Consider the following 25,690-nt stretch of genomic DNA (forward strand, 5'->3'; position numbering starts at 1 on the left):
ACTCAGAGTTTCCCATCTCAGAGTAAATCAACTCAGAGTTCAGGGTTAGACTCAGAGTTTGTTGAACCTCTTTCAACACGTATTCCTAATATGAACTGTTTCACATGAAACCTCAGATGCAAGACATTGATTACATGAGATTAAGTTTGTCTGTATGAATTTGTAAATGGCAGCCCGTGCCCTTATGTAGTGTGAACATACTATTTCTCATCAAACTGTGATAACTGTGATTAAATTCAGTATATATACGTCTGCCATATGTTGCCACCTCTCAAAAATTCCTGCCCCCCTCTTGCCACCCCATAAAGATTTTTCTAGATCCGCCCCTGGTGAAAGGTAAGAATGGAGGGAGTGATGATCAGCAGGTCCGCCTCTGTTGTGAAGTTCCACTTGCTTCTCTGGGAAGTACTGATCATATGACTGGATAAACGAGACTTGGATTTCACCTCACACAAATTTTTGTAAACTGATGTTTTGATATAGTTGTATTGTTGCTAAATGTGGTCGCCTATGGGCTCATTTATGCTTCATGTTAGAGAGGGAGACGGACGGAGCCTACTCCTGTACTCTGTAATTTTCTGTATTCGTGCACGTTTTCTGAAAGCTTACAGATACAGAGCAGTACCACCGAAGATCATGGGGGCAGTGCAGCGTAGTTGAAGTGAGATACGACCATAGGAGACAACAAAGACATTTCAATAATGGCTGACAGAACGAATCAATAATACAGTGAAAAGAGTTCTCCTTCCGCAGGTCTGATGTATTTTATGGCCTCACATACCACCGTGGTCTACAACACTGCCTCCGTTAAAAGGTACATTATTCGACATCCTCCACCGTCACCATGTTTGTTTTTGTGTGAGACTCCACCCTCTCGTGCCATCTATTGACTGTATCTATACCAACATAAAGGACGCATGGAAGTATGAGGGTCGTGAAGTTTACAGCGTTTGAAACAAACAAACCTATTTATGTTTGTAAAGGGAGTATAAATGAGACTTCATGAAGAATTTTTGCCTCTTTTGGATTCTTCGTTGCCTGTGGAGGCATGCAAGAAAAATATTTCCTTCACAAATTCCCGGTAACGCACAGTTGGTGCTTCTCATAGTCAAAGAAGGATCCTTGAACGGCTGAATTTGAAGGAGGCTACGTCAACGAATCCCATCGAAGGACCGAGTCAGTGTCAAGGATCCTTCAAATTTTACCAAGGACAGAGCATTTTCAAGGATACATGTGCGTATCCTAAGTGCGCATGAAGTATCCGCAAGTCTTTGTGCATAATTTGCCAGAACTGAAGGTAGGACCTCTTCAGTGACGCACACCTGGGCACTTGCTAGCCTGTTCCAATGTGTGTTTGGCAAATGCTTGGATGGAGTCTGGTCTAGCCTCTGTAGGACCCGACTTGGAGGAAACCGTCCACCAAGGAAGCATCCTTGACTTAAAGAAGCACCAAGTGAGTAAGTGAAGTATTCTTTTAAACATTTTCTTTGTCACGACTTAGACTTAGTTCCTCTGCTCATGCTGTTAATGTCAGGAAATATAAACAGTTAGTGTTTGTTTTAAAAATCCCTCCTTATAAACTAATTAAATACAACAGTACCAACCACACAGCAGGTTAACATGATGCCACTGCATCAGTTTTTATTTTCACAGTTGAATGCATCTTTTCTGGATCCAAATCAGGGTTGTGATTTTCTCCGAATGCCCGCACCCTGATCCCAACAAACATACATGTTTCATATCAACACACATCACATTACAGATCATTGTTAGCATTAAAACATGTTTACAGCATGTCCTCAAAAGTTCTCACCTCTCCTTCCACTTCAACCCAGGACTCGTTTTCCTAAAAGCATCTCGCAGTAAAGTTTGAGCAAATGAGCTGTGAAGAAATAACACGTTATAAGTAGCAAATGTCAAAAGGCTTTTTTTTGGCCACTGGGTTCAACTTTCAGGAGTTCATTATTGTCATTCCAGAAACTGGATTGTCTTTAAAATGAAGCTTTAAATGTTTCTGCAGATTGGACGAAACATAAATCAGACTCAGAGAATCCTTTTAGGAAAACCAGCCCAGTTTGATTCAAAATCCTACGTTGTCTACTGCACTTCATAAAAAAAATCAGTTCCTGTTTAAAATGAGGCATGATGTGAAATGATCGCACACACAGACACACACTGCATTTGATAAAAACACACACAAAGGGCCTGATAACGACAGCCACACTGGGTCAGATCACTCTGAAATACACTCAGTCACTATAAGTCAGTGACACCAGATGGATTGTCTCTGAATGATTACTAAACTCCACCCACCTGTGAATTAAAGCTGCGTTCAAGTTCCAGCGGAGTCACAGTTTGAGGGAATTACTAGTATATTTTACTGTATTTTTCAGTAGACTTGTGTTCCTTCCTGAACAAACGTTAACTTTAATAATAGGGTTAGTGTTTTATAAAAGAGAGAAGCAAATTCCCAAATAGCAGTGACAGTTTGGTCACTAGAACATGCAGTCGTTCTTCTGGAAAGTGAATGCAGTGAAACACAGAGAATGGGAACAAGAAATTGCACAATGTTTTCAGTGTCACGATTATGCAACAACATTTCTAATCTTTCAATGGATTAAATGGATTTCGGTTCATTTCAGGACGTTACAAAAGCAGTCAAAAGTAACACAAAGGCGATATAAGCAAAAATATTTCAGCTGCGGGTTGACCCAGGTGTGGCTGCGTCGCTAACAGCATCAACAAAAGGCTCCTTCTGGTTTGGTATAAAGCAAAGAGAACAGAATTAAGACTACTGGGTTCATAGCAGGCATAGAAGGTCGAAGGCCGAGCCACTGATTAAAGGAGTTTGACTTTTGCTGCAAATGATGATTCAACCTCGGAACTGATGAATCATGATTGTGATGACTGGTGTGTAGATACTTAGTGTTATCATAATATTCAGTGTTTTCACAGAGACGACTTTAACAATGACTTGTTTCCTAATGGGTCATTTTTAAACACATTATAAAAGTGCAGATTTGTTTTCCTCAATACTGTAAGTTATTCATATTCTTTTCCTCCGTCCTCTGATCAATAGAATCAAAAGGGTTTATCATAAAAATTAGGAATTAAAGGCCTGTCCCAAATATGGGCCTGTCGATTTCAGTGATTTAAGCAAGTAATAGCCCAGGCTACTAATTAAAGTTTTACAGTTTCAAATTTTTAGTTGAGTTCTGCAATGACTGTCGCTATAAGGAACTGTTTTCAGAGAGCTTTTGTCACTGAAATAAAAGAAAAACTGCGTTAACACATGCTTAAGTGTGCCTTTTCTGACCTCTGTAACAGATTACATAGATTCTAGGGAAACCAGAGTTGCAGCAAGCAGCATGGCTACTGGCTACTCACTCATCTACACATTCTCACTCCAACCTCGTCACATATTGACGTTTGGTCATGGACTTTCCACGTTCAAATATGACGTGCAAGGTACCCTGGGTGTGTTGGTTGTTGACTTTCTGGGACACCATGTCAAGTTCTGCCTGTTACATGTATTGTCTTCTTTCAAAAAATAAAAGCACTACGTCAGTACGACATTGCAAATTGCCATTTTTTTCCCCTCCAACAACTAACGTACATGGTTGGGTTTAGGAAAAAAATAACAGGGTTTGGCTTTAGAATCTTACGGGACGTGAACACCGCTCTCCTAGGTGAAAGTCAGTGTTTGTTGGAGCCATCCACCACCCCTCTTGTACCACCCTTATCGGACTTTCGCTGCCTTAACTTTCGTTCTTGTCCCGTCGTGTTTCCCCCTTTCACCGTCAAGTGCTGTCAATGTGAAAGGATGGTTCTTTCGTCAGTGTCTGACGCCATAAGTCGCTGCCCGAACGCCAGATTTCAACTACTTCAGAGTGAGACCGGGCTCCACTCTCTGCCATCATAACTCTCTGAGTCATAGTCTGAGTGTAGGTAAATGCTGGAGCGTGTCTGACGTTGTTGCGTTGATTATATGTCGAGGGATGCCGACATGAAACTGTAATGGGGCAAATTAGCTGTAATAAATTGTGGCGATTCATTTCATTAATGGTAAAGCCTGTGTTTAGTTTGCATTTAGTCCTCGGATACAGTTTGTGAGCTTCAAGCTTTTTAAAAGTTCCTGCAATTGTCATCTCAGAGTCTTCAACACAGCTTCAACAGCACGTCCTCGCCAAACATTTAATCAGTGGCTCCGGCCAAAAGGTCAAGGCCATGGAAAGGTCGTGCTAAGTTCAAAGATCATGGTAAGGTCACAACACTGCATCAGTCAACGCATTTATCCAGACTATTTTCAAGTTTTAAAAAAAAGTGACCCCCTCCTCCCTCTGATGCAGACAAAACACACATACTGAACCTCATACATTCCACATGATTATAAGTTAAAACATTACACTGTGGAAATACTCTCACACACTTATTTACACACACACACACACACACACACACACACACCCCATTCCTTCCCTCTCAGTGATTCTTATAACCAGTTACATCAACAGACAACATGATGGATGTTTGGATGGAGCGACATGATTGATAGATGACCCACTAACGTCACATCTCACAGACACATGACCATATAAGGAAAGAGATCTATCACTGTCCGGCTCACCCTTTGTTGCTAGGCAACGACTGCTACCAGATCGAACAGGGAGCTCGACTTCAAGGTAAGAACTCTTTCATTACAGTTCGTCAACATCCCTCAGAAACCTTGTTTAACTTCTGCCTGTTTTTGGTTTGAATAAGGAGCTACAATACTTTTAAGCAGTGGCGGAGGAAGTATTCAGATACTTTACTGAAGTAGAAGCACTAATACCACGCTGTAGATATACTCTATTACATGTAAATGTACTTGAGTATTATCAGGAAAATGCACTTAAAGTATCAAAAGTAAAAGCATTCTGTTTTTATATAAATTAAAGAATGAACTCGGTGCCCAGAGTACGCTGTGCTGCTCTGAGAGTGTGGTGCTCTGAATAACTGAGCCAACTGTGCCAGTTTGTGACTATTTGTGAACGCACCAACAGTATAGCTAATTATATGCTATATTGATAATAGGGCTGCCCCCTAACAGCTGACCAAACATTTGTCGACCAGAAAGGTCATTAGTCTGCAAGATTTCATTGGTCAGTTAGTTGCAGGAAAAATGTCAAACTCTCTTAGGAGCTTGGACCTTGTTAAAATAAATCCAAACCTACATGACTGGACCATGTGGGAATTTAATCTGAAAGGACAGACACAGGAAGTGGCCACGCTCAGCAGTCAGACAGGAGTCAGGTTAATTTCCAGGGCTGGTACCTGCGGTTATTCCACAAACCATTGTGATGCTCCGCCCAAAATATATCATTTAATAATTAAATTAATATCGTAAACATGCGGGCGACTCATCAACTAATGGCCCTAAATGACGACTATTTGTCGACTAGAAAAATTCTTAGTCAGGGGCAGCCCTAATAAATACTGTTTTATATTATTACTCGCATATTAATCTTTAAGCAGTATTTTACTGTTGTAGTTGTTGCGGTGGAGCTGATTTTGTATTGGCCTGCAAATAATGATGAAATCAGTTTGGTTTCATCTGCTGATTATTTTCTTAATCAATTCATTTATTCTACTTTATAATCATGATTATCCAGAGCTTGAAGTGACCCCTTCAACTTATTTTCACATTTTGAGAAGTAGTAACCAGGAAATATTTGGTAATTTTGCATGAAAAATGATTCACTGGTTAACCATTGCTAAATGACAAATTAAGTTATTGATTACTCGACTAATTATTTAAGCAAATTTTTTATATACTGTTTGATAATTTAATCATATTTTAAAACTTCTTTGTGTTTTGCATGTAAGAAATTAATTTATAAAGTAACTAAAACTGACAGATAAAGAAAGTAAAAAGCACAATATTGGTCTTGGGGCGGAGAAGGCTTGGGGGGGGGGCAGTATACCAGGATATTTAGAAAGCAGCAGCACTGCACACAAATACTGTCATTAACCATATACCTCGGTAAAATTTAGGAAGGTATAAAAAGTAGACACCACCCCAGCCTACAGAGGAGTGTAAGTGTCATGAATAGTACTACTCAAGTAAAGTACCAATACTTTAGATTTGCACCACTGTAAATGTTTAACTGTCAAAATGTTCCAGTATCAATGTGGAAAATATATATGTTTTGAATTCAACAAACATTGGCTGCTTAGGGAAAACAAGGTTTTTTTTTCGGGGTACTGACACATCATGTCTATGATGATTGTTTCTTTTCATTGTAGTATTTATTTTTTCAAAACTGCTACTGTTTCCCTACTTCACAACTGACTCACACAGACAGACACCAACAGACAGAGTGATATTTACAGTATTTACAACATATTTTATCCTCCGCTAACTTGCAGGCGGGAGGAGAGGCAGGGAGCTCGGGGTATGGACTGGGACGTGCCCCTTGACCTCAGTCATACTGCAGGTAGAAACCTTTGAAAGGTTGGTGAAACTTTTTTTCCAAAATTGTGAGGTTTAGAAGACACTCAGTTAATTTGAGTTACAGTACGAAGGCTGTGGAACAGGTGAAAGACGGGAGTGTTGGAAAGTGTCCCTCGGTAGAGTGCACTGTGGAGACGAGGCTCATTATTTTTGGTGTTCTTCCTTTTTTCCCCACAACAAATCCGGTAATGTTTAATTTCAAGAGTTAAAGGCTTTAAAATCTGTTTTTTGAAAAATCAATATAACAAAAATATAAGCAGAAAAACATTTGTTGTAGAGTTACATGTTGGACTGATTTCTTGGTGAACAAAACCACATTTAGCCATTTTTACATTTCTTTTTGTGTACTAATTAAATGCAGTAACTATAATGTGTTAATTACTGAGCTTTAGAGCCCCTGGTAAAGTGATTTCTAAACCTTGGACATAGTCTCCTTTAGTCTTTAGGTTAAGCAAGGCTAATCACCTCCCCGCTCCAACTTCATGCTTTATGTACAAACCTGGGAATGATGTCAATTTTCCCACCCAACTTTTGGCAAGAACGCATATTTTTTAAAATGTTTTATCTTTTAAACCAACCTGCGTCTTTTTCAAAAACCAAAGTATATTTTAGGGAAAATCTGTAAAAACCAAAAACAATGAGCCTCATCTGTCTGTACAGCTAATGATAAGTGCTGGGGTTTGAAGAGTGAAACCTATGGAAGGAAATGGCTGAGATTTAGGATATTAAAAGGAATTCATCAGCAGCGTAAACAGGCACAGTACTCAAATATCTCCTTGGGTCGGTTGGCGCCATGTTTAAGAGATGAGAAACGTCCTTCAGGTCAGCGGAAGGAGAGCTGGAGGGTAAAGGCAGGAGAAATGGGACGTTTCCCAGAATAAATGGAAGACATCCTGGTTGCCAATCGGCAAGGACTACAGAGAAAATAATCCCTTTATCAGAGGGAACATTTGTTGTTGAGTCAGTTGTATATTTCCCCTATGAAAGTGGTTTGTGGCCTTTTTCAGACCCTCTGAGTTCAGTCATTCAGACTAGAGGTGAGGGCCATTTTAAGGAAATGGGTCCAGTCCCATGAGACAAGATGTGTCCAATAGCACCTTCATGGTGTCCCAGTGTTGATATGGAGTGTGTCCTTCAAGTAGCAGTGAGGCGACTTCATCAGTGTCCAGCCAAAACAAAATGGGACCCCATCTCATGTTGGAGCTTATCAAAGACAATATAAATACTTTTCAGTGCAGCAGCAGCGACGGGACTCTCGAAAGTCTTCAGTCGATTAAATGCTGGTCCAGACCAGAGGTGAGGACAGTTTCCATGAGATAAGTTGGAAATAACGATGGGGAACGTGATTTTTTTTCTAGTGGAGCAAACAGCATCTGTTCCAGACTAGAGGTGAGAAATCCCGATCAGTTTCCAGATGATAAAATGAAACGTCTCTAAAGACCAAGGAGCGAGAGACTCATCTGGTGTCAAGTTGAAGTAAGAAGTAGTAAGTTTGGTTTCCAGTAAATCAAGAAAGAAATAAAAAAAGAATGAGATCTTGATGAAGGGAACTTGTTTGGTTTCCAGTTGATAAAAGGGGGCATGTTCTAGACCACAGATGTGGGAACAACTTTGGTTTCCAATTGAAAAATAGGACATATCCTAGACCAGGTTTGAAGGAACTTGTTCAGTTTCGAATACATGAAATAGAGAGTAGAGATAAGGATACTTGATGAGTTCCTAGATGTAGGGATACATGTTCTAGACCATATTTGAGGGACCTTGCTTGGTTTACTAATTTAATGGAATACATTCTAGACAGCGATGGGGACTTTGGTTGGTTCCCATTAGATAAAATATGACATGTTCTAGACCATAGGTGAGGGAACTTGTTGGTTTCCAGTACCTGAAACAGGACTGATTCTAGGGCAGATCTGAGGGTGATTCTAGACAAAGGACGTAATTTGGAAAGCACGGGACTAGTTCTAGACCAGGTTGGTGGGAACTTGTTTGGTTTCCAGTGAATGAAACCGGATGAGTCCTCGACCAGATTTGTGGGGACTTATTCGGTTTACAGTTGATAAAAGGGGCCGTGTTCTAAACCAGATTTTAAGGAACTTGATTGATTGTTTGGTCTTTTAGGGTTTCCAGTACATGAAAATAAACATGTTCTAAACCAGGGGTATGGGAACTCCTTTTGTCTACGTTTTAAAAGGGACATAATCTAGACTAGGTTTGAGGGAACTTGTTTGGTTTCCATTGAATTAAATGGGATACATTCTACACCAGAGACGGGGGTATAGATTTGGTTTCTGGAAGATAAAATACATGTTCGAGACTAGAGGGAACCTGATGGTTTCCAGTAGTTGAAGCATGACTGATTCTAGGGTGGATTTAAGAAAACTCATTTGGTTTCCAATTGATAAAAGGGGATGTATTATAGACTGAGGAGTTATTTAGTTTCAGGTGAAAGAACAGGATGAATTCTCGACCAGATTTGTGGGAACTTATTTGGTATCCAGTGGATGAAACAGGACGAGTTATGGATCAGATTTGTGGGAACTTATTTGGTATCCAGTGGATGAAACAGGATGAGTTCTAGATCAGATTTGTCGGGACTTATTTGGTTTCTAGAGGTAAGAGAACATGCTAAGTGTCCAGCAGATGAAACAAGATGTTTTCAGGACCAAAAATTAGAGAACTGGTTTCCCATAAAGGCAATGGGACACTTCTGGACCAGCACTGAGGCAAGTAGATTGAACAGGTAGGATTCTAGACCAGATGTGAGGGAACTTGGTCAGTTTTCAGTGGGTAAATGGGGATTTGTTGTAGACCAAGAATGAGGGAACTTGTTTGGTTTCCAGTAGAAGAAACAGGAAGGTGTTCTAGGTCAGATGCCAGAGAACATATTTTGTTTCCGGTAGGTGTAAAAAGTCCTCTCCTAAATTGGATGGTGGTCGACTTGTTTTGCTTCCAGAGGATAAAACTCATTTGGGCTCCACAAGATCAAACAGGATGTGCTCTGGACTGCAGGTGATAAAAATCAAGATTTTATTGGAGGGGGAAAAAAGGAAGAGTTCTAGACTAGTTTTGATTTGGGTTTCCAGTTGATAAAAGGGTACTTGTTCAAAACCAGAGATGTAGGAACTTGTTTGGTTTCCACTGGATGAAACAGGACTAGTTCTAGACCAAAGGTGTGGGAACTCCTTTGGTTACCATTAGATGAAAGGGGGCATATTCTAGAGCAGATGTGAAGGAACTTTGTTTTCAGTGCACGAACATGGAGTTCTAGAGCAGAGATAGGGATACTTGTTTGGTTTCCAGTAGATGAAAGGGGACGTGTTCTGGTCCATATTTGAGGGAACCTGTTTGGTTTCCTGGACGGGTCGAGACCAGAGGTGGGGAAACTTTTTGGGTTTCCGGTCGATCAAAGGGGGTGTGTTTTAGACCAGAGGTGAGGGAACTTGTTTGGTTTCCAGTATTGGGGATTCCTGCTCTGGTTCCAGTGTGTCACCACTGGTCGGTTCTTCAGTGCTGCTCACAGTGTTGGAGTCTACGGGAGCCTCATCCTAAACAGACACATTATAAACAAGTTTTATTATAAAAGTTAACATAAGAGTCAGCACCCGGTTTATTTTTTAGCATTTATCTTGTGATTTAATGTGCTTGTGTTTTAATTTTTGTTCTGTTTTTTGAATAACTGTTATGTGTATTTTTCCAAATATTTTGGTCAGTCTTGTATTTTTAAAGAGATACTGACAAATAAGCTCAAACTGTTGCTTTCATGAAGTAACCATAGAACATACTTCTGCTTTAATGTAAGTTACACAGTGATTCTCAGAATCCAGAGTGATAAAACACACTTCCTCTCTTGTAGTCTGTATGTGTGTATTTGCCTGTTTACAGGTGTGTTCTTACCGTGACCCAGGGGTGGGACAGGACCTCCTCGGCAGTGAAACGAGTGTCAACGTTCACCTGCAGCATCTGACTGATCAGCATCTGAGGAACAGGTCATGTGACTGTCAGCAGCCTGCAGTAAAACTGATTGCATTCATGTTCTGTTGAAATCTATTGCAAAAGGTATGGAAGGAATTTCACATGGATTACATGATTAGATGTTTATCCTGCAGTCGTGTCATCACAGAAACTTTTGCAACTTAAAGTTGTGCAATTTTAGTCTTGTAAACACTTAAAGGTGGCTCAGAGGTGTTTTGATTTAGTTATTAATTGTTACTTGTTTGTTTATTAACAAAAGTATCATTTAAATATGTGATTGAATCAATCAGCACACCTTAAATTTCAAATTTGACCATTCCATTAGTTTTATTGTCTCTCTTGGATGACATCTTCAGGCGTTTAGATACGGTATGTTAATTTTGGCCGGCTCATGTGAATGTCATATATTCTAATCCTCACTTGGCGGAGCGTCGTTCCTGTGGGCTATAGCGACACTAAACCCCTGAGCTTGCCTGAGAAGGACTAAATGCACAAAGCTGCTGTTTTTAAATATCCCATGGAGAGAGACTCTCACTGCAGCCTGTTCTGTTTTGTTCTGAAAATGTCGGCGTGCAGCCTCGTTCTGTGGACGATAAACAAGGTGCAGACTGATAAAAGAGAAAATGCAGTGATTGCTGGACGGAGCAGTTTGTGATAACGACCCCACCCACATTTACGAGGACTGTTTGTGGTGGAAACACTAGGGTCTAGGTACCATGTCTGAAGGGTTACTTTTGGTTCCAAAGGTACTATATCAAAAGTGTTTGGTAGAAACAGGGCTTATGAGTAAGTGGTACCTTGGCTGGGAGGCTGATGGTGTCCCAATCTGGAGACGGAAACTCCAGCTTCCCTCTGAGGATCTGATCAAACAGCTCCTCCTGGACGTTATTCTCACTGAGGACAGGAAGAGGAAGGAAATGTTATGAATCAACTGCACCAAAATTACATCATATTTATCAGTCAACAGCGTTAATTTTACACGATATACCAGAGGGAACTTTGGTATTTTTTTTAACCTGGACCGTGTTTTTCCAGGTTTTTGTGTCTGAGTGAGGGAACACCCTCTTCATCTTCCCCGAGGAAGATGTGTCTCAACTGTTTATGTGAATTAAAGCAATTGTCACTGACGGGCTCAGATTATTTAAGTGTCTGACAACATTACAGAAAGAACCCTTCAGACAAATGAAACCTTTTTCTGTACCTTTTACTTGCTCCGGTCTGTTTTGTGTCCAAGTCTTGCTAAATCTCACAGATTTTTTCACAGTCAAATTCAACTAAATATTCAGCCCTGACACTGAAAATCTTTTGGAGAAGAGTAAGACACATTTTCTGTACATAACAAACTACTACCAATACTATACTATGCCTATACTATAGTGCTGGTAGTAGTTTGTTAGGTAGAAGTATGCAAAGTGTGCTTTCACACCTGCATTGTTTGGTTTGCCTCAATCAAACTCAAGTTCATTTGCCCCCTCAGTGCGGTTCGTTTGGGCAGGTGTGAACACAGCAATCACACTCAGGTGCGCACCAGAACAACCGGACCGAGACCTTCTTGAAGAGGTGGTCTCAGTCCGGTTACAAACCAACTCTGGTGCGGTTCATTTGTGGTGAGAATGTGTTCCGACCTGGATGTGAAGCAACTGCAGTCACATGACACATTGTTTGGGTTAAACATGAGCATGTTACAGTCCTGGAGGATTATTAATGTGCACCTCCTCCTGTACTGCCTTAATATGCACATTCAGCACATCCAATGCATCAAAACACTGTTTTCTAGTTGGAGCCGCGCCTCGTTTTCAAACGTTTTCAAAAAACTGCTGTTCCCATGAGTCACTTAGACACAAAAACATTGTAAAACAGAGTCCAGGTTTACAAAAAAAAACAGAGTTCCCTTTTAATAAAATACAAACTGACACAGTTGTTTACCCAGATTTCGTTTACACTGACCTTCTGAATGGAGGGAATCCACACAGCAGGATGTAGGTGATCACTCCTGCCGCCCAGATATCCACCTTCAGACCGTAACTACACACACATACACAACACACTTTAATATTGAAGTGTGTGTTAACTTTTTCTTATCACCAACTTAAACTCTGTATTTCTCTCACCCAGTCTCTGCGATGATCTCCGGGGCGACATACGTCGGCGTGCCACAGACGGTGTACAGCGGTCCCTCTACCACCGTCGCCAAACCAAAGTCACCCAGCTTCAGTGACTTAGTGCCGTCTGGGTACTCACACACCTGCAGTACATACAATCAAAGCTTCAAATACACACAGTACACACACGCCTAATGAGAATGCTGACACTCACTGTGCTTATTCACTTCCTGGCAGAGAGTTCGCTTATGTGCAGGAATATTTCTTTTATGCTACGTTCACACTGCAGCAACAACGTGACCAGCTACACTATCTGGGCACTTTTTACCTGCCATACATGCCTCTCCACCACACCTTCCTGCCAGCCGATCACCTGTCCACACATCCCCACCACACCCATCTCACCCGTCTCTGACTCTCCTGCAGGTAAACCACTCAGGAGCTTTTATTCTATGCTTCTTCAGTTTTGGCCTGTGTGTGTGTGTGTGTGTACCAGCAGGTTCTCTGGTTTGATGTCTCGGTGGACGATGTTCATCCGGTGCAGGTACTTGATGGCTCCGGCCAGGTTGAACACCATGGCGCTGGCGTCACGCTCGCTGTACTTGGTGGAGGAGGTGATGGCGTCGAACAGGTCGCCGCCCTGAAGGAGGCAGAGGCATGAAAACAGTTGGTTAAATATTTCGTCACATTCTTGGTTGCAAAGTCAAACAGTAAGAAGAAGAAAATGATGATGATGAGGCCTGACCTTGACGAGCTCCATGACCAGGAACAGCTGACTGGGCGTTTCATCCACCTCGATTAACTGGATGATGCTGGGATGTCGAACCCTCCGCAGCACCGCCACTTCATTTTCTATCAGGTGCTCCTGTTCACACACAAACATAGAAAATATCTAGCAAAACCTTGATAGCATGAATATATGCTAATCTCTAATTGGCTGGTGGTGGTTTAAATGTAACACTTGGAGTACGTCAGCGAATCATTTTTGAGGTGTGCATGAGTTTATTCCTGTTACATCCAGTTCAGACCAAAGATTCATGACGAGACGAGTTGAAACTGGCAACTACCGTCAATGCTCCGTTCTGTAACGTTCTAAAAACCTGCCGATTCACACTGATGCAACCAGATGAGACGGTGTATCATCACTATGCAACAACTTGTAGCTTCTCAAAATCTGAAAGAGCATAGTGATAGTTAAATACTGGCTACATTGATGAAACCGGCCAGTTCACACAGCCGCAACTTTTCTCCACAACGTTCCAAAACGGTTTCGTCTAGTCAGGAATCTTCGGTCTGAACTGGGCTTTAGAATAAATCTGGAGTATTAATGCTACAGCGTTAGTGTTACCTTCCCACAGCAGCGAGCTTTATCGATGATCTTCAGAGCAAACTCCTGTCCCGTTGACCTGTCGATTAAAACACATTGAATTTGAAATTAGAATTATTAAAGTAACTACAGTGTTAATAATTAAACTACCATCTAGCTATTATATTTTAATCACTCTTAAATGTTGTGTCAGAAAAAGCCAAAAATGAGAAAAAAACTCAATGTCACGTCTTTAAATGTCTTGTATACTCTAAAATACTCAGTTTACGATGATATAAAATTGACAGATGGATGTTTCAGAGGCTGAAATCCGCAAATGATTTTGATTGATTAATAACTTAATGATTATGTCAATTAATTTAATTTAATAATCCTCCAGGACTGTAACATGCTCATGTTTAACCCAAACAATGTGTCATGTGACTGCAGTTGGTTCAGATCCAGGTCGGATCATCTTCTCACACAAACCAACCGCACCAGAGTTCATTTGTAACCTGACCGAGACCGCCTCTTCAAAAAGGGATCGGTCCGGTTGTTTTGGTGCACACCTGAGTGTGATTGCTGTGTTGAGTTTGATTAAACCAAACTAAATGGGGCAGGTGTGAAAGCGCCCTTATACATCACTGAATCCTCACAGTGATCCTTCTGCTGGAGGCCTTTCATTTAACTACACAGATATTTTTCTTTTCTGTGTCGTCTGTACTGCTCATAGTGTTTTGTCGAAATGGTATAAAAACAAAGTGTATTTTGAGGTTTTTTTTTCATTATTTAAATTGTACCATTTGACGTTCCTTACCTCTCCACGCACTCTTTGACCACAGCAAAGTTTCCGTCTCCGATCACTTTACCAACCTGGTACTTCTCGTTGATGATGGAGGACGAAACAGAGCGATTCCCGTTCACTGTGAGGAGAGGAGAGGACGGTTTTAAGGCATTTTCATATTAGGTACGATGAATTTGTGCAGCGCATCAGTGTATTTTATCTACAAGTGCACGTCACACACTGAGCGAGTCGCCTGTTAATGACGCTGTGGGCTAATGGGCATGTAGCTACTTCCATGTTTCTGATGATACGTCGTGTTTGTAGTCGACCAATGAAGATGAGTTTACATATCACCTTGGGTTCGTCCTTCACCTTCTCAAAATGATCCCACACTTTGGATTTCCTGCCCGACATGTTATTAACTAGCCTGTGGAATAACCGCAGGTACCAGCCCTGGAAATTAACCTGACTCCCGTCTGACTACTGAGCGTGGACACTTCCTGTGTCTGTCCTTTCAAATTAAAGTCACACATGGTCCAGTCTGTCTGTCCTTTCAAATTAAAGTCACACATGGTCCAGTCATTTAGGTTTGGATTTATTTTGACAAGGCAAGCTCCTAATTGAGTTTCACCTTTTTTTCTGCAACGAGCGACCAATGAAATCTTGCCGACCAATGACCTTTCTGGTCGACTAATGTTTGGTTGACTGTTAGGGGGCAGCCCTAGTTACAAAGCAGTCCACTTAAGGATTTTGGTGCAGCTGGTTTTCACTCTTGATGCAAACCACACCAATGTACACATGAACCGCACTCAAGTGGACTCAAGCACAGACTGACACACCTTTGAATCCACATTGTTCACACTAATCAAACAAGCTGAACTTTTGAGTGCAGTGTACTCAGATTTGGATCCAAGCCCAAATGTGAAAGCCTCCTTTGTTGACTTTTATACTTGGCTGAGTTTAGTTAACTTTGAGCTGCTGACCTCTCTGTAACCAGACAAGTTCCAGGAGTCTGACATCTTTCATTCAGACGTCAGCTCTGAAAATTCTCTTGAGCCGAGAAACTCAAAAGATTTCCTGCCACCTTTTCACACCTTGAACCACTGAGTCTCTTCCACTTCAAAGTTTTTCAGTCTTTGACTTCCAAACACTCTCAGGACTCTCAGAGTGGAAGCCGGGACTAACCCTAGATGCCAGAGGCTTTCAAGCTGCTGCTGACTCACACTATTGCACAGAGATTTTAGGGACTCTTTCCTTGAGATGCATGTTTTCCTTTCACTCCTCATCAACAAAAATACAAGTCTGGAAAGTGTCCACACACCTTCGACAGTGGTGTCATCTGTCTGCTCGGCCTCTCCGTTTACATCTGAGGAGGAAGCACGACGAGGAGACATCTACAGAGGAAAGTAAAAAAGAGAGTCAGATGCAAGATGGAAAAGTGGAAACAGACACATGGAAAGAGTTCCTGATTCATGATTTAAAGAAACACAGTTCGTGAATACATTTTAAAGAAAGAGAAGGAAAAAATCTAAATTCAACGCAAAGACGGAACCTGCTGTAAAATGACAAATTACACAACAATTATATGTTTGTTGTAATATTAGTTTGTTTCTTGTAAATCACTGGTTTCATCACGATACGATATCATATTGATTCTTTGGAAAACGATACAATATTTGCCGATATTACGTCTGCCACGATATCATTTCGATACCATGCAAGACTTTCAAAACAAAAGCTTATCCTAAAGATGATGATATCGATCAATGTTTTCTCTTTGCATCGATGACATTGGATCGTTGATCACTGAATCGAAGTATCGATCCAGATCAATGGTGCAGATACTTTCTCATATGATCAGCTGAAAAACACAATATGCCAGTTTTCCATCTATAAGCCGAGCTGTTTACCAAATGTATGAGATTAATTTAAACAAATTATTTCCACATCAGTCACTTCTGTTGTTCAGTTTTAATTCACACACTCTAATAATGGTTAAAAAATATGCATCAAAAAAGGCGAACCCAGCTGCTGCTGCCAAAACCAACTGATCAATCAATCAATCCCTCTGACCTTGAGGTTGCGCCGTGTCCCAGGGCTTGTGGGGGAGGGGCTGGATCTAGAGGACTTCCCCGCTGAATGCGATCCTGAGGCCTCATTGGCTGCTCACGCACACAGAATAGAAAGGAGTCATCTGATTGGTTAAAATATCCTGATAACAACAAACTATAGAAGAATTTTAGGATAATTTCAAGCAGCTGTTTCCTGTTCGGTTCACACCTGGACCTGGAGACTTCGTTCTGGGCAGGCCTTTAGGTGGAGTCCTGGAGGAGGAGAAGCCAGAGCTGCTGGGGCTCTTGGGAGTTGTAGTTTTTACAGGGGCGGTGGAGCGAGATGCCTTGGCTCTGCACTCTGGAGAGAGAGAGAGAGAGAGAGAGAGAGAGAGAGAGAGAGAGATGAAGATTTTTACACCTTTACTCTGATTAAAATATCTCTCCAAAAGTTAACAAGTGATGGGCAGCTCCTAAACATGTGGATGATTTTCGGGGGTTTTGGGATCCACATCCTGCTAGATTGTGGATAGTCTTGTTTGGTCCAGTGTGTCTTATGAATGTTTACATAGTAAAAGTCCATGCCCAGCACAGATAGAGGAAGTGTGTACCCACTTGAGTGCCTCCTCCCATTGCTCCACAGATACTTCCTCTCCCAGTTCCTCCTCTGATGAGGACCTAATGTTGTTTCGTGAGGTCGTTTGTAGAGAACAAATGTGTCTACAGATAATTGACAGGGTGCCTTTCAAAGTAGGAAGTGGGGCAAGAAGAGTGTCAGACTGTGTCTCGTCAGGAAGAGTGGGGAATTGGGGATCCATACTATTGTAACTACGAATCTATAAAAAGAATTATGCTCAGGAGGCGAAATTTGACCGAGAGTTGCTCAAAAGTAGCAAATGTATAGTTAATATACAGGTCTCTAAACCTTTTGATACCAGGAGTGGACCATGCTGAGCAGCACCATCAGCCATAGATGGAGGAAAAGCTGGGTTTGACAATACTGGAGCATAAAAAGAATTTGTTTGAAATCCAAAATGACATCTGAATTGGTTCCATACCTTCAGCGTTGATGTGACATATATATTTTTAGTGAAGGAGTAAGGACCTGTTATGGAGGAGTGAACAAGGGAAGACGATGGTGGTGTCGACAAAGCAACCTCCATATGCTGGCCTGTTTTTAGTTTTAACTTTGGTGATCTCTTTAATTATTGTTTCTCAAACTTCATCCAAAAAGAAAACATAAATGAATGTATTGAAATGTGTGTGTTGTGTGTCTCACCGTTAACAAAAGCAGGTGTTTTGCTGCTGTGTGTGAGCACAAAGTCGTCCTGAGCGTATCGAAACTTCTCCGGCCCGCACGCCATGAACACATCGTCGTCTCCAAAGAAATCCTGCAGACAGGTCAGCTACACAGACACACACAAACACTGATTAATCAAACGTTTCAAAACACTGCAGTGCACATGGGAGTGTGTGTGTGTGTGTGTGTGTGTCTGTGTGTGACAAAGCAGGCGACAGCTGGAGTATTCTAACACACACGTTGCTGTCTTAGAACGGTCTGAGGATTAAACAGTACATCACAATGTCCCAGATTCAAACAGAGGGACAGACAGACAAATTGCAGGAGATAACAGGTGAAGAAAAGAGGGATCAACAGAGGAGTGAGAGGACGGATTAAACACAGAAACTGTCAGAGGCCAGGTCAGTACTGGAGGAAGTAAAAGTACCAACACAACAATGTAGAAATACTCCGTTACAAGTCAAAGTCCTGCGTTAAAATCCTACTGTAGGAAAACTACACAAGTATTTACAGCTTAATGTACTTGTCCTCTGTTTTACTATATTTGATTAGATTATTACTGATGCATCAAAGTACTTCAAGTTTATCTACTTCCAGTCCAAGAACTTTTGGTTTAAAGTATGTATTCCACCTAAATTCTACTTTCTGTCCAAGTCCTTAGAGTAACTACTTTCTGTCAGAGTACTTTTAAAGGTTTATTTATTTATTTTTTAGTTTTTATTATTTCACCCAAGTACTACTTTCAGTCCAACTACTTTTAGTTTTAAACAGTTACTCCACCTAAATACGACACCTACTTACAGTTTCTAAAGGTTTATTACATCCAAATACCACTCTCTGTTGAAGGACTTTTAAAGGTGTCTTTTACCCAAGAACTACCTTCTGTCCAAGTACTTTAGTTTCTTTATTTATTTTAACCACATACTACTATATGTCCAACTGCTTTTAGTTTAAAAGGTTTATTTTACCTGAATACTACTTTATGTCCAAGAACTTTTGATTTAAAAGGTTTGTTTCATCCAAATACTACTTAAGTCCAAGAACATTCGGTTCGAAGGGTTTATTCCACCAAAATACTACTTTATGTCCAAGAACTTTTGTTTTTTAAAGGGTTTATTTGACCTAAATACAACATAATGTCTTAAAACATTTGGTTTAAAAGGATTATTCCACCTAAATACTACCTTCTGCTCAAGTGCTATTGATTTAAAAGGTGTGTTTCACCCAAATACTACTTTATGTCCAAGAACATTTGGTTTGAAGGGTTTATTCCACCAAAATACTACTTTCAGTCCAACTACTTTTAGTTTTAAACAGTTACTCCACCTAAATACGACACCTACTTACAGTTTCTAAAGGTTTATTACATCCAAATACCACTCTCTGTTGAAGGACTTTTAAAGGCGTCTTTCACCCGAGAACTACCTTCTGTCCAAGTACTTTAGTTTCTTTATTTATTTTAACCAAATACTACTATATGTCCAACTGCTTTTAGTTTAAAAGGTTTATTTGACCTAAATGCTACTTTATGTCACAGTACTTTTGATTTGAAGGGTTTATTCCACCAAAATACCACCTCATGTCCAAGAACTTTTTGTTTAAAAGGTTTATTCCACCTAAGTACTACATTCTGCCCAAGTGCTATTGATTTGAAGGGTTTATTCTACCAAAATACTACTTTATGTCCAAGACATTTTGGTTTAAAGGGGGGTTTATTTCACGTAAATACTACCTCATGTCCAAGAACCTTTTGTTTAAAAGGTTTATTCCACCTAAATACTACCTTCTGCCCAAGTGCTATTGATTTAAATGGTTTGTTTCACTCAAATACTACTTAATGTCCAGATACTTTTGCTTTAAAATGTTTAATTTATCCAAATACCACTTTCTGTCCATGTACTTTAGGTTTGAAGGTTAACTCCACCCAAATACTACTTTCTGTCTCATGACTTATATCACATCCATCCCATCTTCCACCACATCCACGTCTGCATCGCTCCATCCACCCCTCACCCACATCCTCAAAAAATTAGGGTCCTTCAACTGCGGTCCTGAAACTGCAGCTTCCTCTGTTGAAGGAACCTGCTTCTCTCTTTGAGCCTCCAATAGTTATTGAAATGAAACCACGTGAAATATTTAGAGGGGAACTGTCTCTGAAATGTGACAAGAGGCACCAAGTAGACGGTAGTTGTCTTCAGATATCACAATACAAAATTACTCCAAAACACTGGTTGAGTTAGTAAAGTAAGAGTACCTCAGAACTGTAGTTGAATCAGTGTGCTCAGTTACTGTCCACGACTTCCAGTCTTAATGCTAAGCTAACTGGCTGCAGCTTCATATTTGATGGACAGACTGAAGTATATTTCTTGAAATCATCTCTTTAACAGAGATCATTTACAGCACTACAAAGGGATTTTAATGAGTTACTGTGAAGAAACTGGCTGCAAAACACATCCACGAGTGTGCTCCTTTGTACGTTTTACACAATAGCTTCACACCTTCCTCTGTTTTCTTCTTTTTCTCTCAGTTTCTCCGCTCAACACCTTCTTTTCTTCCTCCTCCTGACTTCCTCCTTTCCTCCCTCCTTTTGTCCTCGATTTCACCTCTCACTCCTCCCCGTTTTACTTTTTACTCAACGCCTCCGGAACTGCACAGACTGTGTGTGTGTGTGGTGATGGTGTGTGTGGAGCAAAGACGGGGTTGTTACTGGATGACTGGTTACCATGGCAACCACACTGCAGTGTCAATGTGTGGTGTGTCTGTGTGTGTGTGCATGTGTGATGGGGTTTCTATCCCGCTGCTTGAGGTGGCTGCACAAACTGAAAGGACGAAGGCGAGGACACACACGAACAACACACACACACACCCCCCAACACCACACACACACACACACACACACACACACACACACACACACACACACACACACACACACACACAGTTTCATTCAGACTGACTGAGCCTGAGAGCTGTCTGAGGCAGACAGAGAATAAAAGCCTTCGTTATGACACGCTGCCTTCAAAATAAAAGCCTTCAGAGAACATGCTTGGGCAGAAATCCCATAATAACCTTTGTGCATATTGTAATTTAAGTGGACTGAGAGAAAACTAGACTTCTGCACCTACTCTTGGCTCCGTTCTCCAGTTTTAGAAAGTTAATCCCGTGGTATCAGACTCTGGCCAATCACAGGTCATTTCAGAGAGAGGGCGTTCCTATTGACTGCTCTACAAATGTAGATTTGTGTGCACGTCCCTTCAGATGGTGAACGTCTGATTCAATGGTGGGCAATTCTGCAGAGAAAGTTGCTATTCCAGCATTGGCAACAACTGCCTCTGCTGCAAAGCAACCCAAAGAATGAAGACGGACTTATCACACAGAGTCTAAAAGAGAGTCTGACAATAAACGAAGCAAAACGTGTCAATATCGGCAAAGTGAAGAGAAAATGTTGCTAAAAGTTTAGCCTTCTGCTTCTGTTAATGCAGCTAATGTTAGCTAGAGCCTCAAATCACAGTGTCCTCCGCCTCACTCTCCACCACTACAGACCCAGTCAGTAGCCGCACTACCCCAAATCCATCAGCAAACTTTCTGTTGCTGCCGTTACAAAGGGAAATTACTGTGCACGCTAAGTCTGGTTATTTTCGTCTGAAATCATTGCACGCCTAAAAATAAATACAACCTCACCTTGTGTCAGTTACGTTTGCACACTGACTCAGAAATCTCAGAACAGGTTTGATTTTCTGTTTGTCACATCCGTCAGAGCCTTTAGAGACAAATCAGTGAAGAAAATTAAGTGGCGGAACACAGCTGCGATGAGACGGAGGAACCTGGCGCACAGTATTCCTTCATAACTCAGACAGCCACTTTCAGCAGGTCAGATAGTAAAATTCAGGTGGATGATGATGATGAGGAGGATGTGGACCACACACAGAATGTGGAGGACAGCTCCGCCGCTTCATGCAAATGAAAGGTGACGGCCTGATAGGTAACTCCTGTGGAGAGAGGCGAAGGAGGAAATGTGGCTTTTTGTTTTGTCACGTATTGCGTGTTTAATGATTTTTTTTTTTTTTTCGGTTGACGGATTAAAAAAACGCATCTGAAAAATACTGACTCAGTGGCAGGTTGCTAGCAGCTGATTCTTGTCTCATTTGTGGTCTGGTAAACTTTGCTTAAATCTTTGATAAATCTTTTCTTTACTGTATGAAACTCATGCATATGGCTGTGGTCGTCTGGTGGGAGCGGCTTGTACATTGAATTCTGCCATTTATTTGGCCTTTTCCAGATTTCTGCCTCCCCCAGCTTTAACACAACAGTTTCTAATCAACTACTTGCTTCAGCTCTGATTTCCAAACGTGACTTTTGTGAGCTACAGGGGTTTATTAGGTGTTTTTCAGTTTGTTAAAACAGAGACTGCTTAAAGATTAAAAATTAGCTTAAACACATACACAGGATGTAAAACAAACATATGTTTGTGTGCACACATTATGTTCTTATTTTTTAAACAATTTTTAAAGCAACATTACCTTTCAGCCAACACTACATCTTTATTAAACACACGGTCGTCTGACAAAGAGTTCTTTTTTAATATTTTACCAGATGGTGTGGATCTCAGATCTTCTGAACTCTGTCAGTGTGAGATAATCCGCCACCCAATATTTGCATATTTTAGTATTATGACTGAACTGATGTGACCTTAGTGAATTGTCATCCGTCGATGGTGCTGTGCTTTTAAAACTGCACAGATGTTCCCAGTCGCAGAAACAACATACTGTTACTTTAGCCTTTTTCACACTGCTGTTAGCCCCTGGGCTGAGGAAGCTTTCACACTGGCACAATCCAATATGGCTAACGTGGGGTAATCTCCTGAAAATCGACTGATCACGGGGCTAAAAGTTGCCAGTGTGAAACAGCTAATGGACTTTGTGTCTCGTTTCTGATGTCCAACCATGTCACTTGAGCAGATTTCAGTCATCAGTGCGACATCAGTATGGTAACTACTACTAATCGGTGGTACCTTGCAAGCTTGCTAACTTGAAACAACAGTAATGCATCAGGAAAAGATCTTCTTATCGGTAAAACACTAGACGACTCCTTTTCAGACATTTAACCCAGAGCTAACAGAAGTACAGTGTGAACTGTGTCGCCCTGGGGCTTAGGTCAAACATTGGTTAACAATGTGTGTGTGAAAAGGGTTCGCCCAGGGTCAACTCTTTGTCCCGGGCTGAGAATATGCAGTGTGAAGAGCCCTTTTGTTTGTATTCCTACACAAACAAAGAACTAGATATGCAACAACACAGGTATCCTAGTGCTTTTAGGGTGAACTCAGATGCACAGGCGCTATTTAATTCTGTTTTCATAGTCTTATAGTTTTTATAACTGATCTTGTATGTTTTCTGTGGTGTTAATATGTCTGATTACTCACTTATTTGTCTTCGTTTTTAGTGGGAATAAAAAACATACGTAAAAAAACTGTAAAGAAAAAAGTTACATGTCAAATTTGAGCTGAATATTTATCAGGTTATCACATTTAAAAAAAAAAAAAAATGAAACGAAAGCTTTTATTTTGAAGCCAACATCGATGCCAACATTGCTTTTAGTTTGTCAAGGCCAATGCTGCAGCTGCATCTGATCAAATACAAACAGGGCTGTAAGAAGTGTGCAGTGTGTTTGTGGGCAGACACTGATGTGTGTATAACTCCGAGCTGCGTTCGCTGCAACAACCTTCCTTCAGTCACACCGACGCCCCGACAAGCTCTCTGCTGTCTCTGCTTTTCCTCAGCTCTCCACTGTCATTGTGTCACAGCCAGCACAGTTATCTGTAACTTCAAAGTGTGTGTGTGTGTGTGTGTGTGTGTGTGTGTGTGTGTGTGTGGGTGTGGTAAAAATAGACCCGCCTGTGAACGTGTGTTACGTTTTAAACCCACTATCCTTTGCTCGATATGAGCTGCACAAAAGAGTTTCAGAGAGGATCAGAGCATATTCAGAGACATAAAAATTTACTCTAGCTGACTGTCGCAGTTTCACGGCTTTAAACAGACACCACGTTTCCCTAAAGTACCAAATATTAAGCTTCAAAGAGCCTGAACTCACTGTGCCGACACTTCAAACTGAAACTTGCATCATAAAGATGCTCTTTTATACATAATCCAAACAGATATTGAACACAGTCACAGCAGGAAACATGCAGCACACTGCATGAGTCTCTTTCAAAATAAAAGCACTACGTCGGTACAACACCGTGAATCAATGTTGTTTTTTTCCTTCAACAACAAAAACACGTGGTTAGGTTTAGGAAAAAACAACAGGGTTTGGCTTTAGACTCTTACGGGACATGAGCACCACTCTCTCAGGTCAAAGTCTGTGTTTGTTGGACCCATCCACCACCCCTCCCGCCCCAGTTGGACTTTCACCATCTTAACTTTCGTCCTTGTCTCACCGTGAATTCAGATTATTAAAGACCAAAAACAAACATCCTCTCACCTGTTTCCCATCCAGCGTGTACAGCCTCTTCACGGCCCCGGAGTCCAGCTTGATGGCCTCCGTGATGTCGGCCAGCACTTGTTCAAAGGAGTGAGCCGTCTTCTTGTTCAGCAGGATCCTCACCGCCTTGCGAGGCTTCACGCCGCTGCGGATCACCGTCACCAGCTTGGGCTTGATAAAGTCTTTGCTCTCCCTGCTCTCACGACCTTCGGGACGATCTTTGGAGGAGCTGGTGCTGGCTGACACCCCTGTCGATGCCGTGGAGGGCCGACTTGAGCTGGCAGGTCCCGCCCCGGCGCCAGCACCCGGCTTCCAGCTCGGGATGGAGATCTTGGTGTAGTCCACCTTTCGGTAAGGCTCATTGGAGGCACAGACATAGCACTCGCCTGAGCAGAGAGAGCGTGGGAAAAGTTCAATTAAATGACTGCACATCTAACAAAATGTAAAGCAGCATTACAAAAATCCAACCTTTCAGGGCTTTAGGGGCTCCTTCAAAGCACAATTTTTAGCCACTGAATTTAAAAACCAGGTGTTAGAGAGTTACTAAACACATTGCCAAAAAAGTACCATAACACTTGAATTAGTAGCCAACAACCAATTGACTAATCCACGGACTGCAGTGTTCACAGCTCCACCTTTTAGTACCAGATCTGTGTGCTAGGTACCCCAACAGAGGGGGGACCAAAAATGGGGACGGTACGGAACAGAGTTTATTTTCTACAATAATCCAAAACCCAATGGAAGAATCCCATTAGCTTTTTGACAAGGGAACCAGAGCGACATTAACTTATGTTCGAGCAGATAAACACAATTTAATGAGGTCTTTACTTGGGATGTTCCTGGCGACTAATTTCCCTGTCAAACCACGCTGGTTTGGTGAGAGGACATCTCTCCAATTTCCCACTGTGCTGTTTTAAAACTCCAGTCTCCAGTTTGTAGCACCCACTAGTGGCGGGAGGCTGCATGACAGTTAAGCAGCCTTGTACATGAGTAACACACTAATTGACCTATTAGTCAGGTTCACTATATAATTTTGTGGGATTTTTTTGGGGATTTGCAAAACTATACATTTTTGGCAGATGTCTATATGGCGGCCATATTGGAATTTACAAAATGGCCGCCGTAAAATGTACGTTTTGTAATATCTCGGCTTCTAAATAAGTTGGAACGATGATTTTAACTGCTAAACCTACATTTTCAGG

At 41.3% G+C, this 25,690-nt stretch overlaps 1 protein-coding gene across 1 annotated transcript in view; it reads right to left on the reverse strand.

Moving 5' to 3' along the window:
- Nucleotides 1-8,617: 8,617 nt before the first annotated feature.
- The window catches only part of LOC126404296 (serine/threonine-protein kinase DCLK2-like), a 24,293-nt gene continuing 7,220 nt past the window's right edge, over nucleotides 8,618-25,690 (reverse strand). The window contains exons 3-16 of the mRNA XM_050067443.1: nucleotides 24,489-24,874; nucleotides 17,991-18,117; nucleotides 16,941-17,072; nucleotides 16,734-16,822; nucleotides 15,982-16,054; nucleotides 14,694-14,799; nucleotides 13,919-13,976; nucleotides 13,316-13,435; nucleotides 13,064-13,210; nucleotides 12,580-12,713; nucleotides 12,416-12,493; nucleotides 11,266-11,362; nucleotides 10,391-10,471; nucleotides 8,618-10,041 (exon numbers count right to left, since the gene is read on the reverse strand). Coding sequence (XP_049923400.1) covers nucleotides 9,916-10,041; nucleotides 10,391-10,471; nucleotides 11,266-11,362; nucleotides 12,416-12,493; nucleotides 12,580-12,713; nucleotides 13,064-13,210; nucleotides 13,316-13,435; nucleotides 13,919-13,976; nucleotides 14,694-14,799; nucleotides 15,982-16,054; nucleotides 16,734-16,822; nucleotides 16,941-17,072; nucleotides 17,991-18,117; nucleotides 24,489-24,874 — 1,754 coding nt within the window. The 3' untranslated portion in view covers nucleotides 8,618-9,915. The remainder of the gene's footprint in view (nucleotides 10,042-10,390; nucleotides 10,472-11,265; nucleotides 11,363-12,415; nucleotides 12,494-12,579; nucleotides 12,714-13,063; nucleotides 13,211-13,315; nucleotides 13,436-13,918; nucleotides 13,977-14,693; nucleotides 14,800-15,981; nucleotides 16,055-16,733; nucleotides 16,823-16,940; nucleotides 17,073-17,990; nucleotides 18,118-24,488; nucleotides 24,875-25,690) is intronic.

Source organism: Epinephelus moara, chromosome 17, assembly GCF_006386435.1.
Source record: "Epinephelus moara isolate mb chromosome 17, YSFRI_EMoa_1.0, whole genome shotgun sequence".
In the NCBI taxonomy this organism is placed as follows: domain Eukaryota; kingdom Metazoa; phylum Chordata; class Actinopteri; order Perciformes; family Serranidae; genus Epinephelus; species Epinephelus moara.